Genomic DNA, 18,460 nt, shown 5'->3' with positions numbered 1-18,460 from the left:
CCGGCCGCCGGGCAGCCAGGCGCGGGCTCGGGCGCCGGCGAGCCCCCAGCCGAGGGAAGTGCGGCCCGCGGCCGGCCAGCTCCCCCGGAAGCGGCGAGGCGCCAGCCCCCGCCCCGCCTCCCGCCGCCACTCCGGGCTGGGAGTCGCCGCTCCCCCAGCGCGCCTTCCCCGCTGCAAGCAGGAGTCTCCCCGTGGGGCGGGGCCTTCCGTGCCCACGGGTAGGTTCAGGGGCATCCACGGAGCTGCTCCCTGGGCAGAAACTTAGCGATGAGCCTTTTCTCCTGATTTCCCCGAAACCCACTAGGAAAAGCTGGAGCCTCTGGGAGAGGGAAAGAAACCCTTATTGCATTCATTGAGTCCTCTTAACACCCTGCAAAGGAAGAGCTTATACCTTTTTCCTTTTATACAATTGAGAAAAATGACGCTTAGAGATTCAACTTTTCCAAACACCACACGCAGCCAGTGGCAGCATGAGTTTCTTTGCAGGAGAGGCAGGTTCTGTGTGGCAGCTGTGAAGTCAGTCCTCCAGCGACACGAGGCCCTGGCACGCTCCACTGAAGCCGATGCTAGATTCCCAAAAGGGCATGCCTGAGCACTGTTCTGCAGGGCACTAACAGAGCTGCTGCAAAATGCGATGGGCAAGATGTTGGCAAGTCATGGGTTAAACAAAATGAAGGGATTTTTAACCTCTTGACTTCTTCATGCTTCTGAGACATGGATGAGCGCGTTGTGAAGCAGGGAGGGGAGGATATAACATACCATTTCCCAAACTTGTTTCGTTGTAGAAATGTCAGTATCTCCCTGAGCAGTGTTCCTTGGTAGTGGGTTTGGGAAGCACTCCTACAGCTATGCACATGAAATGCTGGAGGGTGGAGGTAGTTTAATAGGGCCATTCTAAGATTCATAATCTCCCTTTCACTCTGATTTCTAACTTTTCTCACCAGCCAGACAAAAGCACTTAGTGGCTAATCCTGGGAGGCTATGTGCTGTAAGGCTGTACACAGGGCTCTGGAGTCAGAGCATCAGGTTCACATCCAGGGCTCATCACTTACGAGCTGTGTGACCTTGGCGAAGTGGATGACCTGTCTAGGTTCAGTTTCCTCATCAAAATTATGGCATCTGGTTCATAGCGTTGTGGTAAGGAGTAGATGGGATAAAGTCTGTCAGACACCTAGCCCAGTGCCCAGGTGTTGGGGAGGGTTTCTTTACTCTTTATCAGATTCATCTCTGCCTCCCTGCTCTAAGCCCTGCTCTGCTTGTCCCTTCCACCCAGAGGGCCCCCCTTTCCTCAACTCTGCTCTTCAAAACAGCTTGCTTCTGGCGAGGGTTGTTTTCACAGCTTATGCAGAAAACCCTTTTTTAACCCTGCCCTTCCTGCCTCCTTCCTGGAAATCCCGAAGGTATCTGGAGCTTGTGTGAGATGCTCAGCCCCCTCATTAGACTGAGAATTTCCCGAAGTTCCCTGGAGGGGCAGAGGCACTCAGGTGAAGGCTGACTGAGAGCCAGGTAGTGCACAAGCGCCGTGATGGCTCGGTGTTGGGGCAAAGGTAGAGGCCTGACCCTTCTCTCACAGTTTAATGGGGAAGATGTGGATGCAAGGCTAAGTGCTCGCCTATGGGTTTGAACAAAGCTTTGTGGGAGTGCAGAGGCTTCATTAATGCCTTCTTAACAAGTAGAGCATCAGTTATCTGAAGGAAATCGCTTCCGGGTGAGGAGCCAGGTAGGGCCCTTCTCTCTGACCCACAGATAGGGGCCTGTACTGAAGGAAGGGTGAGCAAATTCTGGGCCCACCCTACAGGGGTAACTCAACGCTAGGTCTGCCTGACCGGCCCTACCTCCCTGCCCCTTGCAAGTTCCTTCCTGTCTTTCAGCACCATTCTGCATTCCGGTGGCTCTTCCTCTTCTGCTCACCTAATTAGTCCTGGCTCCCCCCACCCCCACAGGCTTCTAATGGCAGCTCTGGGGCAGCACATCTGCCCTCTCTGCCCTCTCCCTCACCCAGCTGATAATCAGAGGCCCGCCTCCATCTTTTATGTTTCATTCTGCTCCCCAAAGGCCACTTTTGAAGGGCATTGGGCATTTTACTGGCTGTCTCTACTCGCACTCACTTCTCCCTTTGAACAACTGTCCACACCTCAAACCCCACTGAGGTAATCTCTTCCTGGAACACTCTCCCTGAGGTCCCCACTGACCTACTTGGTCCTGGATCCCGGCCCGTGTGTGCATTTATACCACTGACCATTTGCCCTAGGCTCCTGCGCACCTTCCTCTCCTGGCTTTTCTCCTGCCTCTCTGGCCACCTCTTCAGCATCGTCTTCTCTGGTTCATCCCGTAACTGTCGGTGGGGTTCCCTCAGTTCCCTGCCCTGGTCCCCCACTGTTCTACCCTCCCCAGGTGATGCCATCCTCTTCCATGATGTCCACATCTCTACCTACACCCAGATCGTCCTGAGTGCCACAACAATTAATTCAGCCCCTATCAGACATCTTTCCCCATTGTCCTACAGGCCCCCGTTTTTTGTTTCTCACACTGTTCCTCCCTGTGTTCCTCCTCTCTACAAAAGGCATGACACTCGTCCAGTTGTCCAAGCCAGAAACCTGGGAATCTTACTTGACCCCATCTCTTGTTGCTACTCTTGCTTCCTAGATCCACGTGCTTCTTGCCATGACAGTGCAGGCTCCGTTGACTCTGCCATGTGGACTTTAGGGACAGCCTCCCATCTGGCCTCCTGCTTTGACATCAGAATCTGTTCTCCACAAGGCAGTCAGGGTGATTTTTCTAAAAGGAAAATCTGATCATGGAGCTTCCCTGCTGAAAACTCTTCAGCGGTCCCCTGCTTACGGAATAAACTCCAAGCTCCACAGCATGGCTCCTCGCCCCTGGCCCACTGTACCTCTCACTCCCCTTGTCTCTCACTCCGTGATCTAACGAGGACAAATCACTTGCAGTCCTTTGGGTCTTGCTAATTCTTGGTCCTGGGCTTCCCCTCAGCCTGGAATCACCCCCCTTCTGCTCTCCTCCCTACACCGCCCTGCATTCACTTTGTCAAACCTCATCCTTTGGGTTCAGCTCAGAGGTCAACTTCCCTGGGAAGCTTCATGGAGAAATGCCCAGCCAGGATGAGGTGTCCATGTCCTGTGCTTGTCCCCTGCACTGCAGGGACTGCACTATGTCTCATCCAGGGGCGCGGGGCTGGGCAGATAAGAACACTCCAGGGAGGACATATACTCTGCTTTGCCTGCTGGTATATCTCTAACATGTAGCCCTGGGCCTGACCAAGAGTTGGAGCTGAATAAACATTGAATAGATGAATGCACACATCCCTTCCCTCTACAACCAAAGCCCTGCAGGAACTTGGGACAAGGCGGCACTAGCTTGCACACAAGATGCCTGATGCCTAGGATTTAAGAACACTCCTGGGAGGAAGAGGCTGTGCTCCTCCCAACCTGGGATCAAAGGCTAGTGGGTGCCCTAAAGCAACTGTTGTGAGGTGACAAGAGGAAGGGACAGAAGACTGGAAGGAAGGAGTTAATCACATTTATTGATTGATAAACAAGGTAGACATGTCAGTAAATCTGGGCCAAGCTGCCCCAGAGTGCTCCCTGCCTGGCTCTGCTGGGGTTTGCCAAGAGGGGCAGAGGCCATCTTTCTGGGTCAGCACTAGGAAGGAGCCAGTCTTGGACCATGGTCCTCAGGAGCTCTGAGGTGTTCTGTCCAGCTGGACTACCTTGGTGGGTGGCAGCAGCCTGGGTCAGGGATCAGTCCTAGGATCCCATGCCATCATTCTTTTTAGCCTGGGCCTCCGGCGCAGAACCTCAGAGTCTGCAGTCTGCCTGCACACCCAGCCACATGGGGGCAGGTTGACCTGGATGAGAGCAGAGGAGGGTGGAGGAGACCTTAGCATGGTGCTGGGGGGAATCCAGCAGTGAGGATGTGAACATGGGAGGCCAGAATTAGAGCCAAGGGTGACAGATGGGGCAGTGGGGCGCAGTGAAGAGCTTACGGGCTCAGATGATATTGTGCTCCTGGACCTTCTCTCCCAAGTAAAAGCGACTGAAGAGGAAGGGGTTCAGGTCAATGGTTTGGAAGCTGCCCTCCAGCACCATCTCTGCCACAGCTCGTCCCACGGCAGGAGCCTGCTGGAGCCCATGGCCACTGAAGCCCGTAGCAAAGTACATGTTGACGACTAGTGGGTGGGGGCCCACCACGCCATTCTGGTCAAAGGTGTTGTAGTCGTAATAGCCAGCCCAAGCACTCCGAACCTGCGGGTGCACAAGACACTGGGGTTCTCAGGAAGGCTGCCAAATCACTCCACCCTCACTCCTGGCCAGGGGGCAGCACACGGTCCCCTCTACCACTGCTGAGGGGGTTGATGGGATGGGTCCTTAGACCAACAGAGTCATTAGCAGTTTGGGGTGGAGGGAGTGAGGCAGTGGACAGCCTTTCCAAGGGGACCGTTGTGCTGCAGTGTCATCTGTCTGCTAGTTACCTTCAGAGTCTCAAAAGCTGGTACCCTCTGGGCCAAATGGGGCCACACCTTGTCCTGGAAGAAGCCATGGTCCACTTCCAGGTTCCCTGGGTCTGGTTCCTCCTCCTGGGGTGAGAGCTTGGGACAGGTTTATATTGCCTGGGACACAACGGCAGACCCAGACCTCACTGACAGCTTTAATCAATCTCCTCAGCAGATAGGGAATGGGGAGAAGAGATCCCAATTCAAACAGTAACATCAGTAACAGCACTGGGCCCTCCAAAACAGCCTGACTGTAATGACAATTGGTCTATCTCCTTCCCAGCCCCCACTCAGCTTACCTCAGTGGGGCTGCAGCTGCCCAGGTAGTTGTTGCCTAATCCTTCTCGGCGGAAATAGGCTCCGCTGCTGTCTATAACGAATGGCGTCTCCAGGCCTGGTCCCTGGGGGCAGTGCCATAAGTACACATACCTGCCATAACCAGCAGGTTAGGAAGGGGGAGATAGCAACCCACCCACACCCCTCTCCCCTGCACACACACTTAACAAACTTTTATGTTCCTTTCCTTCTCTCACCAACCTCAGCTGCCCTGGGGGAAGTCACCTTTTCCTCGGCTCCACAGGTAGCTTGGTGCCCTGCAGGGTGCCAGGCGGCCCCTTCCCGATACCAGCCAGCTCTGCAATTTGCCCAGACCAGGCCCCTGCTGCGTTGATCACTATGGCACATTCCACAGGCTGGTACTCCAGGCTGCGGTCCATCTTCACCTGCAGGCACCAGAGTGGGGGGTGGGGGAGGGTCTGGCTCACACACTGGGCACCATGAGAGGTACATTCTCCCTGAGCCTTAGTTTACCCACAGAAATGACAGTCATTCCCTTTCTCGTCCCTCCACTTTGGTAAGGAAGATGTCTAGGTAGGCTAGGAACTTACATGAACTTCATGGATCCTTTTCAAAGTCACCTCTTCCCCACTTGCAGTCTCCATGCGGTTAGATGAAGAGATGAAACCTGTAGGAAAAAGAAAACAAAATGGGCCCTTGAGGCCTTGAAGAGGAAGGAGATGGGGATCCCACTAGTTTCATAAGGAAGAAAGCTGGAAGGCCGGGAGCTTTCCCACAGACACTGAAGCAAATAGAGAGTAACCGGGATGAACTTGGCCGCACTCAGGCCAGGAGAGCGCTGAAATCTTTGGGCAGATCATGAGTCACACAGAAGCCTAGTCAGGAGCTAGAGTGAGGATGCCCAGGACCGGCCATCAGGGGAGAACCCCCTTCTCCCACCAGCTCTTGCTTAACCTGTGAGTGAAGGGAAGACTCAGTCTAGGCCTGCACCCTGGCTGGCAGAGGAAACAAGCAGTGGGCATGGGCCTCAGACTCACGTGTCACCTCTCCATGGCAGAACAGGACCCCCATGGACTGCACCTTTCGCCGGAGACCCTGGAGCAGACACCAAGGGTCAAACCAACCTTCGTCCTCCAACCCTGAGTTGAGAAAAAGAGGACTCATGAAGAGGGACTGGGACTTTCCTCTCCTATTGTATTTCCTGCTCCCCCAATTCTTCTTTAGGGCTTGCAAGCTGGGGAAAGTCATGGTGACCAACTGCACCAGAGTCAAATCCTGTAGAAGAACAGACAGCTAGCCTGGCCCAGAGGAGACCCTGCTGGCCAGGAAGGAAGCACTGCTCCTTGACTTGGCGATGGGGTACTGAGGCACCCCTCAACCCCTGAGCCCCTCTGCAAGCAAGCCTCACCATAAGATGCCAAAGCCACTCCCTCTGTGTTTATCCAGGGGAACTTGTTCCGAAGCTGCTCCGGAGACATCAGACAAACTTTGGCTCCTTCCTGCCTGAGAGAAATGTGTGGGTATATATACATGTGTTAGAGCAGGTGAGTGTGCAGAGAGGGAGAAGTACGGACCCCAGCTGCACAAGTGGGGATTCACCTCATTCGTGTCACTTCTCTGTCCCCAACTCCCAATTTTCCCTCCTTGCTGACTGGGTGAAGACCAAGCCTCCTAGTCAAGGCTCTTCAGCATATGACCCTTCTCTCCTTTCCTAAACCTAGTTTCCCTGTGGCCATTATACTCCTTGTCATCCCCATTTCACGTCCTTTCACAATAGCACAGTCACTTTGTTCCCTCCACTCCTGCCTGGAATGGCCTTCCTGTCCACATTCTAGTACAATCCTGTTCACCAGCACAACTATCTCCTCTGGAGCTCTGTCCTCCAAAGGCAGCAACATAGGTGCTAAAAGAATACACTCATGAGCCAGACTGCGAATCCCCCAGCACCACCTCTCACTAGCGTGCCGTGCCTCCATTTCCCCACGTGTACAACAGGGATATTCTGAGGATTAAAAGAGTTGATATTTGTAATGCATTTAGGACATTACTTGGTGTCACTAGTGAGACTCGTAGAGTGTTAAAGATGCCCACTATTGGCTGATCATGAGAATCACTTAGGGCAGGGCTGCCAAACCCAGCCTGCTGCCTGCTTTTGTACACGAGCTCCACTCCTTCATTTATATTTCTGTCTATGGCTGCTTTTGTCCTCCAACCACAAAGTTGAGCGACTGCAACAGAGTGTATGGCCTGCAAAGCCTGAGATGCTTACTTTCTTTCTTTCTTTTTTTTTTGAGGAAGATGAGCCCTGAACTAACATCTGCTGCCAATCCCCCTCTTTTTGCTGAAGAAGACTGGCCCTGAGCTAACATCTGTGCCCATCTTCCTCTACTTTATACGTGGGATGCCTACCACAGCATGGCTTGCCAAGCGGTGCCATGTTTGCACCCGGGACCGAACCGGCGAACCTGAGGCTGCCAAAGTGGAATGTGTGCACTTAACTGCTGCACCACCGGGCCGGCCCCGATGCTTACTTTCCAGCCCTTACATAAAAGGTTTGCAGATTCCTGGGCCCCTCCCTAGAGATTCTGGTTATTAGGTCTGGGATGGCCTGTGGGTTCTTACGATCGGTAAATTTAGGAAGCACTGCAGCAGCGCATTGTCTACATCACGCGGTACCGGAGGCCTGTGTGTCTGTCTCTCCCGAGACTGGGCTCCTAGAGAGGACGGACGTGTCTTCTCAACTCCATCACCCCCATTCCTGACTTGGTGCCGGAGCTGACTGTGCGCACGTGGTGAGAAGCAGCTCAGAGGATGTGCCGGGCACCCACCTCTGCACTTTCACATTGTTCTCCATGATCGCAGCACCCTTTTCTGAAGCCAGCAAAAGATAACCTGAGGGGTTGAACTGGAGGTCCAGGGGAGGGTCATCGACTACAGCCAGGTACTCCTGTGTGCAAAGAAAACCTCCTCAAAGCAGCTGATTGAAAGGAGGGAGAGCTTTCCTGGCTTCCTCACCAACAGCTCCTGGGCTCAGTGCTCCAACCCAGAAAGAAGCCCCACCACGGGGAAGAAAACCAGGGGTTCTGACTCCTCATTCCGAACTGCTCCTGTTCCCTGTTCCCCCAGCCAGCTGGGCTGTTCCTCTCTCTGGGCTAAAGGAGGGGTCACCACCCCCACCCCCAAATCTCACTGCACATACATTGATATTCCGTAGAAAGTCGACTGAAAAGAGGGAGAGCTGGATGTTCTCAGGCAACGAGAACTGCTGACGAATCCCACCCACAGAAAGCCCGGTGGAGGCCTGGGAATACTGTGGAAAGACAAGAGTAGTTGAGGGAGACCAGTACCCTGTCCCATGTGAGCAGAATACTGTAATGGAGGCTGTGAGTCATACAGCTTAAGTTAAAGGAGAGTGCAACTTGCAAGCTCATAATCTAAGAGGACTTGAGGTGGATAAACCCATATGCAAGTCAACCAGCAGCCCAAAGAGGACAAGAGTTATTAAAATCCTTACTAGCAGATTTGCAGATCAGAGAGGGTCAGTCACCTAAAAAGGGCTGGGCCGTGATATACCAAATGCTCATGGCCTGGGAGTGCACAGGCAGGAGATTAACATTTGATCTACTAACTGGAAAATAGAAGGATATGACCAAAGCAGCAAGAGTTGTGGCTAGCTGGCTGTGATAAATAGGACAACTAAAGTACAAAAACCTTAGAGGTAATGGAACCTAAAGGGGGTTGAGATAGCTGTGTTAATTATAGCTTGAATGCAGGTTCTCCTGGCTAGAACTGTGAGATCTCAAAAAAATCCAACATTGTGAAATTTGCTTTCAAAAGCAAAAACCTTATTGCCAAAGGTCCCTAGATTGAGGGAGGAAGAACCTGAGACTATTTCTCAACAAGGCCCAAAGTACAGTCCCCACCCTTTGGACCTCCATAGATTGAGGTCTTTCCTTTCCTCCCCTTCCCTTGACCCTAGACCCCTCAATAAGATATGAGTCCGTGCCCCACTCATGACTCTGCCCTACCCCAGACCTCACCGTGTAGTCCCGTTCCACCACCAGCACCTGAATGGCACCTCGTCGCTTCTCCAACCTCTTCAGCCAATAGGCCACGGACAGGCCGAGCACCCCACCCCCTACAATCACCACATCCGAGTGTTCGGGGGGTAGGTGGCTGGTGTCATACAATGGATTCCAGGCCCCTCCAGGAAGGACTGACTGGATCTTCTTCTTAATGTCGGACACCTTTCCATCCCAGTCTGTGATGGTCAAAGAGGGCCATACATTTCATTTCCAGGTGGTAGGGGGGGTCAGAGGATGGGCACAAGAAAAGGTGGGCTAAATTGACACTGATTTGGCAGTCCCTAGTGTCATCCTTCTCATAAGGTTAACTCACAACCAGCAGTGTTCCACAACTTTGCTATACGGTCTATATGCCATTAATCTCTCTTCTTTTTCATACCTCATGCCCAGCACTGCAAGATTCAACTTCCTAAAATTAACGCTCTATACTCTCTCCCTAGGCTAGGTGACTTACACATATTTATCTCTTGCGCAGAGCTCTCTCTCCCGAGGCCCAGGCTCATATATTCAACTGCACTGTCACCTCCACTTGGATGCCCCAGGCTCCTGAAGAGGTCCCGGCATACCCTGAGCTGCACACCTTCTCAAACATGGTACCTCTGAGTGGCACCTTATCCTGGATATCCATCACGACCAGCAAACCTACACTGGTGTCTTATCTATTATCGAGTTCTGATGGCTTTGCCTCCTAAATATCTCAATTTCTCCCTTTTTTCCTTCTCTGCCACCACCACCCTAGATCAAACCACCATAATCTCACCGAGACTAATGCAAAGGCCTCCTAACTGTTCCCACTAATTCCCCCCACCCCAATTTCTTTTCTACATCATAGCTGGAATGATCTCTTCTAAACAATAATGTAGTCACATACTCTCTTGCTTAAAACCCTCCAATTGCTTTTGATTACTCTAAGGATAAAAGTCCAAAGTCTGCAACGTGGCCCATGAGGCACTAGGTGATCTGGCTCCTGTTCACCCTGTCATCCCCACCCCCCTCTCCTGCCCTTTTGGTTCCTTGATGGCGCCTTATTTCCTCCCAACACAGGGAATTTACACAGGTGTTCTCTCTGCTTTGGAACTCTGTGTCCATCTTTGCCTAGTAAATTCCTTGCTTCCTTTAGCTCTCAGCTTGGTTATCATTTTTTCAGGGAAGCCTTACCTGACCCGCTAGTCAAGTTTTCCTGTCACTTTATCTTATAGCTCTGTGAACCCCTCTTTTGCAATATGCAACACATTTGCAACTTGGAGTTTGTGATTGCTTGATAACTGCATTATGTCTACCTTCTTCACCACTGAAGCCTAGCACAATACCTGGTACATCCTAAGTGCTCAATAAGTGTCATGAATAAGTGAATCTTTTTGTCTTTCACACCTATCTCACAAATCTCCAAGTCTTCTCACTGTCTCCAATACAATGTTCAAACTCTTCTCAGTGGTATTTGGAGCTTTCCTTGATCTGAGGTTACCTTACCTGTCCACACTACGTTTCATACTCCTCCTCAAACTATCTAGCTAGCTTTTGCTAGTTCATTGCAGAAGAACAAAACTCTTCTTTTAACCTTTGCTCAGTTCTCCAGAACGTGGAACACACACCTTCCTTGAGCCAGTAAACATTATCCTTCAAGGCTGATCTCAGTTCCCACCTGCTCTATGTACTTCTACAATTGCACTAGCTTCGGGGACTAGCAGTGCTGGGCATTCTCCAAGTTGGGTTCTATCCAGTCTTGAACTGGTCTACTGAAGCTTTCCCTCTCCAGCTACACGTTAGGCACCTCTAGGACATACACCGACTGAATCCTCTCTCTTCTTCCCTCCTTCATGGCCACAGCATTATGCACAGCATCCTGCACATGAGCAGGACTTAATGGACATCTGTGCAACCAATGAATAAGCTTGGCTCTATTATTCTCGTGGTAAGCTGACGCAAAGAACAACCCGGCATTTGCCACCTGAGAAGGGCAACCTTGGGACCCATACAACTGCTCATGCTCTACAGGCAAGCTTACCCCCTTCTCCTAGCCGACCCACTGTCTTCCCAGCGTGGGCCGGGATCCTGAATCCTGTAGCTGGAGACTGGGGGCATCCCAGAACCACGACACCCTCCGCTGCCCTCAACTTTACCCAGAGTAGAGTCTCCTCTCCATGTGCCTAGCCCCCGGCCCAAGAGGCCCCGGCCCAAGCCGAGCCGCAGCGCCCTTCGAAGCATGGCCCTCTGAGGGCCACCCCTGCGAGGACAGCATTCTATGCCACATACGGTCCCCTCCGCCGTCACAGCTCCGCGCCGCGAGTTGTTTAGACGAGCGCGCCCATTGGCCAGCGGCGCCTCCAGCCCCCACCCCTCCGCGCCATAGGCGGCAGTCTCCCCGTGACTTCCCCAAGAGCCCCGCCCATGCCCGCCCCCAGCCGCCATTGGCGAGCCAGGCGTTACGTCAGTCCTGCGCGCCCTTGGGGGAGTGGGGGAGGGAACCCGGCGGCTCTGAGCGGAAGTGCGGCTGAGCTGGTTTCCGGGGCTGCTGGTGTGACGTGTCCCGCGCTTGGCGCAGCAGGAAGCGGCGGCGATCGCGGCCTGAGTTCCCGGCGCCCGCCCCGGCTCCTTTCCCGCTGCTGCCATGCTCGACTTCTTCACCATTTTCTCCAAGGGCGGGCTTGTGCTCTGGTGCTTCCAGGGCGTGAGCGACTCATGCACCGGGCCCGTTAACGCGTTGATTCGTTCCGTGTTGCTGCAGGTACCGCCCCCGCGGTCAGAACTCCGGGCTCGTCCCTCTGACCCGATCCCTAGTCCCCCTCGACTGATCCCGCGCCTCCCTCCCACCCTGGTCGCCCCCTTAGACTGGCCGCTCACTTGTAACCCGGACTCCACCCCTTTCTCCCGCCCGGATCAGACCATCCCGCAACTTTGCGGCGACGCCCCCTCCCCCTCCGCTTTCTGGGACTCTAGCCGGATTCCGGCGCCTCTTAAGACTTCCCATCCTTCCCTCCATTCACTCCTAGCAGCTTCATGTCTGTTGTTTGGAAGTCTGGGTGAGATAATGGGTGAAAAACACCGTTTAAAAACTGTAAATAGTGTACAGCTGCTAGTAGATCTGATTGTTTATATGAGGGTCTGCTTCCCTTCTGGCTCCCACATGTCTTGCCTTCCCTCTCACCTCTTTTCCCCTCCCCACCAACTTGGTATCTCCTTTTCTCCCTGGTGGAATGCTAGAGAGCAATGCCCCAGCATCCTCTTGTCCTGGGGACAGGTTTGACTTTGGGGGAATGTCTGGTTCTTTCCCAAAGGTAATCCTGGAGGGTCCCAAGTCTGGGTTCTCTGGAGATAGTCTGAACTCTGAGACATACTCTTTTTCCAGGAAAGGGGAGGTAACAACTCCTTTACCCATGAGGCGCTCACACTCAAGTATAAACTGGACAACCAATTTGAGCTGGTGTTTGTGGTAAGTGGGAGTATTTCAGGGGGACAATGATTCCATTCTCAAAGAGTCCTGATTATTAAGAGAACCCTGATTAATTGCACCCAGTGTCTGTGATGAAGTAACTGAGAAGACAGGGAGGGTGGAGGGGGAAGGGAAGAAGCTCCTGGGCCCAGTCAGAGAGCTTGGCTGCCCCTCAGGTCAGGGACACCTGCCAGGTGGCTCAGCCAATCTCTGGAGGCCTGGGCTGAGTTGGCTTCCCTCTGTTCTGGGCAGGCCTGTAAGCAGATGTCTTGGCTTGGTTTCTTTCCCTAAACAGGTTGGTTTTCAGAAGATCCTAACACTGACGTACGTAGATAAATTGATAGATGATGTGCACCGGCTGTTTCGGGACAAGTACCGCACGGAGATCCAACAGCAAAGTGCTTTAAGTCTATTGAATGGCACTTTTGATTTCCAGAATGACTTCCTGCGGCTCCTTCGGTGAGAGGACTCTGCTCTCCAAAATCAATGTCCATAACTTGATGAGCTCCCTTCCTTCCTGAGGGCAGTTCAGGGGTAGTAAATTGTGTATTGAAAGACACTCCTAAATTTGCTGCCCAGTTCTAATTGTCCTCTGGGTGTGACGGTACTTTCTCTGGCTTTGACCTTTCTTTTTAGTGAAGCAGAGGAGAGCAGTAAGATCCGTGCTCCCACAACTATGAAGAAATTTGAAGATTCTGAAAAGGCGAAGAAACCTGTGAGGTCCATGATTGAGACACGGGGTGAAAAGCCCAAGGAAAAAACAAAGAACAGCAAAAAAAACAAGGGGGCCAAGAAGGAAGGTGAGTTTGAGCTCCTTGGACATATTGGGGTATGAGAAGTTATTAATGTAGCACTTAGGAGTGAGACTCCCTGTGCTCCCCTTTGTCATTGCTTACCTCCCTTGTTCAAATGCCAATCTCCCACACTGTCATCCCCAGTCCCTGTGATCCCCAAGATGTTTGCTCCTGGTTTCCTCTTAAGGATTTGGAAGACTTTTTCCCATTGTCTGTTATGTTGGAATTTGGTCCTTTTTGTCCTAACAGGCTCTGATGGCCCTTTGGCTACTGGCAAAGCCGTCCCTGCAGAAAAGTCAGGTCTCTCAGTGGGGCCTGAAAATGGGGTAGAACTTTCCAAAGAGGAGCTGATACGCAGGAAGAGAGAGGAGTTCATTCAGAAGCACGGGAAAGGTATGGAGAAGAGGTGAGCATTTTAGCTTTCGTCATAAATACTGTGAACTAGCCATGTTGGGGGCAAGGGAGTTCTTATCTCTGGCCCTTGGGTTGATGTTTCCTCTCCTGCTTCTCCACCATAACCTTTGTGCTGTAACCCTTTGCAGCAAGCCCGGGAAGTCAGATGCTCCAAAGGACAAGGGCAAAAAAGCGCCCCGGGTGTGGGCACTGGGTGGCTCTGCTAACAAGGAGGTCTTGGATTATAGCACTCCCACCACCAATGGAGCCCCAGAAGTTGCCCCACCTGAGGACATCAGCTTGGTAAGAGGCAACAGGGTTTAAGAAGAAACTGGGGAGAAAGGGGAGACTGGGGGGTGGACGCAGTACCTTTGATTTCTTTGACCCAGGGGGTAAATTACATTTGGAGCTTCCCAAATCAAAGAGAGCAATGTAGAAAGGGTAACTCCTGGGTTTTCCCCTCTCTGAGCTGTTAGTGTTCCTGATCCCATTTCTTTCCTTTCCCCACACCCTCCAGATCCGAGGGACTGGGCCTGGGGGGCAGCTTCAGGATCTGGACTGCAGCAGCTCAGATGATGAAGGGGCCACTCAGAACTCCACCAAACCTAGGTAGGGGGATTTCAGGTGGTGGGTGATATGTGTGGCTCCAGAATGGATGAGACTTGACTCCTGCCTGCTGGCTTTATGTGTATCTGTAATCTCCTGTGCCTGCAGTGCTACCAAGGGGACTCTGGGTGGCATGTTTGGGATGCTGAAGGGCCTTGTGGGTTCCAAGAGCTTGAGTCGTGAAGACATGGAATCTGTGCTGGACAAGATGCGCGATCATCTCATTGGTAAGTTCTGAGGAACAGCTGGACTCGTGTTTATGGGGTAGGAATGGTGGAGAGTAGAACCTGGTTTCTCAGCTGTACCGTAAGGGTGGTTCACTGTTGACATGGCACTCAGACACCTGTCCCCCTCTCTCCTCAGCTAAGAATGTGGCAGCAGACATTGCAGTCCAGCTCTGTGAATCTGTGGCCAACAAGTTGGAAGGGAAGGTCATGGGGACTTTCAGCAGTAAGTATCCCCTGAAACCAGAAAGCGCTTGGGGCATTATGCATACGGGGAGGCTAAGTGCATTGACCTCCATTCTGACTAGGTGCTTGACTTTTGGCAAGTTCCTTAATCTCTAAACCTCTATGACATAACTTAGACTTGAAGAGTTATGGGTAGGATTAACTGAGTTAATACTTGTTAAGTGCTTAGGACAGTACCAGATGTGATGTGGATTCCTGGGGCGAGATCCTAATATCATCCAGATCCTAGCTTCCTTAGGTCAGAAAGGTGGTGGGCATTCCTGGAGTACATTCTTTGGGTTTCATGAATGGGTTTCTCCTCCCCATTTCAGCGGTGACTTCCACAGTAAAGCAAGCCCTCCAAGAGTCCCTGGTGCAGATTCTGCAGCCACAGCGTCGTGTAGACATGCTCCGGGATATCATGGATGCCCAGCGTCATCAGCGCCCTTACGTCGTCACCTTCTGTGGTGTTAACGGAGTGGGGAAGTCAACTAATCTCGCCAAGGTAAGTGCAGTTCCCCAGCCTGTCTCTGACATCATTTCTTCACTCTCCATGTCTTAGCACTGGCTCTAGGTGACAGTTTTATTTGCCTCTTTTGCAGATTTCCTTCTGGCTACTAGAGAATGGCTTCAGTGTCCTCATTGCTGCCTGCGACACATTTCGTGCCGGGGCTGTGGAACAGCTGCGCACACACGCCCGGCGTTTGAGTGCCCTGCACCCCCCCGAGAATCACGGTGGCCGCACCATGGTGTACTTGTTTGAAAAGGGCTATGGCAAGGATGCTGCCGGCATTGCCATGGAAGCCATTGCCTTTGGTACAGTTCACAGAAAGCGTGGGAGTTGTCTGGGCCCCTTTCCTCCTTGGGTTTCTTGGGATTTGCAGAGAAATCAGGGTTACTCTACCACCGACTTACTGCTCATGTCAGGATTAGTGACTTGCCATGCTCTGCTTTTGGGCACTAGGTGGTGTTGCAGGCAATGCTAACATATCCCAAGTGAAGAAACCACTTATTTGGTCATCTTTATCTTATTGCCATCCTTTCCCTGAATATACTTGATGGCCAAGCATAGATTTTTTCTCATGCTACCTTGTAGCCAGATCCAGAGCCCAAGAAAGTAAACAGACAGGCTTTCAATATAGTCAGGCTAGGACTTCTTGAGAGGAAGCTGGAAATGACCATGAGTGACAGTCCAGGAGTTTTGAGTTGACCACTTTTTATCTCTCTAGCACGTAACCAAGGCTTCGATGTGGTGCTGGTGGACACAGCTGGCCGCATGCAAGACAATGCCCCTCTGATGACTGCCCTGGCCAAGCTCATTACTGTCAACACACCCGACTTGGTGCTGTTTGTTGGGGAGGCCTTAGTAGGCAACGAGGCCGTGGACCAGCTGGTGAGGGCTAGGGCCTGGTTCCCTTTCCAACCTCCACTTTGGCCAGTTAGGTGCTTCTCATACTTATTTCACGTTTCTCCTTTCCAGGTCAAGTTTAACAGAGCCTTGGCTGACCATTCTATGGCTCAAACACCTCGGCTCATTGATGGCATTGTCCTTACCAAATTTGATACCATTGATGACAAGGTAAATATGGATGACAGGACAAAGTGAGACTGGGAAGGGGAATGGCCATCCTTCACCAGGGAGCTGAGGCCACAAGGCTGTGTTGGCTCCAGAGCTACTTGTTACTGAGGAAGTGAAAAGAAGTGAGTCAACTGATATCTCCTTTCTCCACTTAGGTGGGAGCTGCTATTTCTATGACCTACATCACAAGCAAACCCATCGTCTTTGTGGGCACTGGCCAGACCTACTGTGACCTACGCAGTCTCAACGCCAAGGCTGTGGTGGCTGCCCTCATGAAAGCTTAATGTGGCTCTTGCCCAATACCAAATCATCGCTTCCCCCCAAGCCCCTATTCCCGTATCAAGGACGTGCTTTAGAGTATGTGAGCATCTTATCTTCAGCATAGTACAAAGGCAGAGTGAGAGGAGCTCCAGGGGCTTGCAGCTCCTCCTAACCCCACTCCCTGTTCAGCCCAGCCTCCATCTGCACGGAGGGCCTAATCATGTTACAGTCACTGCCCACTGCCCCTCCCCCATGGTCCTCCCCTTCCTACTCAGGCATTCCCCTTCACTCTGCCTACAGACTCGGTCTCATTACAGCTTTGACCAATGGTTGGAAGATCCAACACCAGAGCTTTGCTAATTAATTAGTGTGGTCATAGGGACCTCTGAGCATAATGAGCAGATTAAAGTCCCAGCTTCATTACATCAAGAGACTTCCAGAGCCAGCTCTGGGTCTTGAGTGGCACCTCTCCCTAGGATATATAGCTTTCAGGTCCCTGGGGCCAGGATGACACCCACCACACTGGCAGTGTACAGCCTGTTCTTAATTGCTGCTAATTCTGATAATAACCCCATCCTCGTTTCCCAAAGCATCAGCTAGGCCAGAATGATTTGTTACAAATGAGTCCTCGCTTCTCTCAGATATAAAGGGAGCTGGGCTGCAGTGTTGCCATTGGGCTTCTCAGCCTTCCAACTTGCCCACGCCCAGAATCCAGATGTAAGCTTTGCATGTTCCCTTCCAGGGAGAAAACCAACTGTCAGAAGGGTATACGCGTTGCCCCCTCCCCCACCCTGTTCTCCCCTCCTGAGCAGATCCTGGCTTTTCCTCCTCCTCTCTACAGTGCCTGGTAGACAAGTGCTACGTTGGAGAGTACAAACCTCTTGTTCAGACTTGTCCTGTAGCTTGGTATTACAGATGTGCTATTAGTGCAATAAGGTGAAGGCTGTCTGCCCAGAGAAATACATAATTTATATAAGAAAATAAATTTCATAAATAAATTGCCTTTTCAGTCTTGGAGTTATTTTATGTAGGATTCAAAACTAAAATCCCACTAACACTGTGGCACTAACGACACTAGCTATAGTGCTAGTGTTTATGGTAAGAGAGACAAAGCAGGAAGTGATAATGCTCTGAGGAATTTGGGAGAAATTAACGGTTGTCCTGAGAATGAGATCACCCCACTCCAAAAGAACAGAACTTTTAAAGTTTAAATTGGGTTAGAAAAATCCGCCTGGTTAGGGGCAGATGAGGAGTTTTCTAAGGTGACTAGAAGTAGAGCCAGGGCCCAGGGAAGTAAATGAACAAGCTTTTAATACAGCTCATTTATGTAAAATACTGTACACTGTAAAAGATCTAGAAAACTAGAGCTTCAAGTCATGTTTTAAAAAAGCCATTAAGCTTAATTGAAAAACCACATAGAGAGTACAAAACTGCAACCAGGGCCACGATGCCTACATGGCGTGCAGATCCAAGTCCTTCATGCGGAGCAGCAGCCCCGTCAGTGGAGGTGTCGCATGGTCTGCTGCGTGGACACAAGCATGTCCAGCTGGGGGTGGGGTGGGGGCTGCCCTTGGGTCCCATTGTCACGTGGGTATTCTTGAACTGGAGCAGGCCACAGAAGATCAAGAACCAGCTGGCATAAAGGATTAAGTTGGAATGTTTCTCCCCACACCACCCCCAGCCGTCAGCCTCTGGTTTTGGTACTTCCTAGGAGCTGTGTTGGGTTCTTGTAAGTTTACTTCTTAAACACTGTCCACGGTAGGGCCTCAGAGCTTGATCTAGTGGTGGAGATTTGTGTAGTGCTCTCATGTACTACAGTCTGTGGAGAGAAGGAAAAGGAAGAGAATAAAATGAAGTCTCACAAAACAGGTTTATACATCTACAGCTGAAGATATTGAAGTCAATATCTGCAGTCAACCCTGCAGAAGACAAGCCATAAGGCACACTAAGAATCTTATAATAGACTTGATAGGAAAATACAGAATCCTTAACAGGTAGGAGAGGCAAGTCATTATTCTCCAAGGTCTTAATTAAGTCCTAGGAAAACATTTTCTGC

The 18,460-nt window shown here is 51.6% G+C and overlaps 3 protein-coding genes across 7 annotated transcripts in view; 1 reads left to right on the top strand and 2 right to left on the bottom strand.

Moving 5' to 3' along the window:
* Positions 1 to 3,521: 3,521 nt before the first annotated feature.
* FOXRED1 (FAD dependent oxidoreductase domain containing 1) lies at positions 3,522 to 11,151 on the bottom strand. Its single transcript, XM_046685424.1, has 12 exons — positions 11,013 to 11,151; positions 8,848 to 9,068; positions 8,007 to 8,117; positions 7,636 to 7,754; positions 6,216 to 6,310; positions 5,845 to 5,946; positions 5,398 to 5,474; positions 5,072 to 5,232; positions 4,810 to 4,939; positions 4,490 to 4,594; positions 4,004 to 4,262; positions 3,522 to 3,865 (listed from the first exon to the last, which is right to left on the bottom strand). The coding sequence occupies exons 1-11, from the start codon at positions 11,095 to 11,097 to the stop codon at positions 4,008 to 4,010; spliced, it is 1,461 nt and encodes a 486-aa protein (XP_046541380.1). The 5' UTR covers positions 11,098 to 11,151; the 3' UTR covers positions 3,522 to 3,865; positions 4,004 to 4,007.
* Positions 11,152 to 11,387: 236 nt separating this feature from the next.
* Positions 11,388 to 17,402, top strand: SRPRA (SRP receptor subunit alpha). The gene is made up of 14 exons (XM_046685423.1): positions 11,388 to 11,617; positions 12,239 to 12,322; positions 12,618 to 12,781; positions 12,959 to 13,122; positions 13,366 to 13,522; positions 13,659 to 13,812; positions 14,027 to 14,118; positions 14,224 to 14,342; positions 14,479 to 14,565; positions 14,897 to 15,069; positions 15,167 to 15,380; positions 15,794 to 15,957; positions 16,045 to 16,143; positions 16,299 to 17,402. Exons 1-14 carry the CDS (start codon positions 11,501 to 11,503, stop codon positions 16,425 to 16,427), a joined length of 1,917 nt encoding a protein of 638 aa, XP_046541379.1. The 5' UTR covers positions 11,388 to 11,500; the 3' UTR covers positions 16,428 to 17,402.
* Positions 17,403 to 17,698: 296 nt separating this feature from the next.
* The window catches only part of FAM118B (family with sequence similarity 118 member B), a 42,336-nt gene continuing 41,574 nt past the window's right edge, over positions 17,699 to 18,460 (bottom strand). For all 5 annotated transcript variants that reach the window (XM_046684593.1, XM_046684598.1, XM_046684594.1 and 2 more), the window contains one exon: positions 17,699 to 18,223. In XM_046684593.1, the coding sequence (XP_046540549.1) occupies positions 18,210 to 18,223 (14 nt within the window). In that variant the 3' untranslated portion in view covers positions 17,699 to 18,209. The remainder of the gene's footprint in view (positions 18,224 to 18,460) is intronic.

This window comes from Equus quagga, chromosome 14 (assembly GCF_021613505.1).
Source record: "Equus quagga isolate Etosha38 chromosome 14, UCLA_HA_Equagga_1.0, whole genome shotgun sequence".
Taxonomy (NCBI): domain Eukaryota; kingdom Metazoa; phylum Chordata; class Mammalia; order Perissodactyla; family Equidae; genus Equus; species Equus quagga.
The sequence above is the reverse complement of the archived record's forward strand: the minus strand, read 5'-3'. Positions and strand labels throughout refer to the sequence as shown.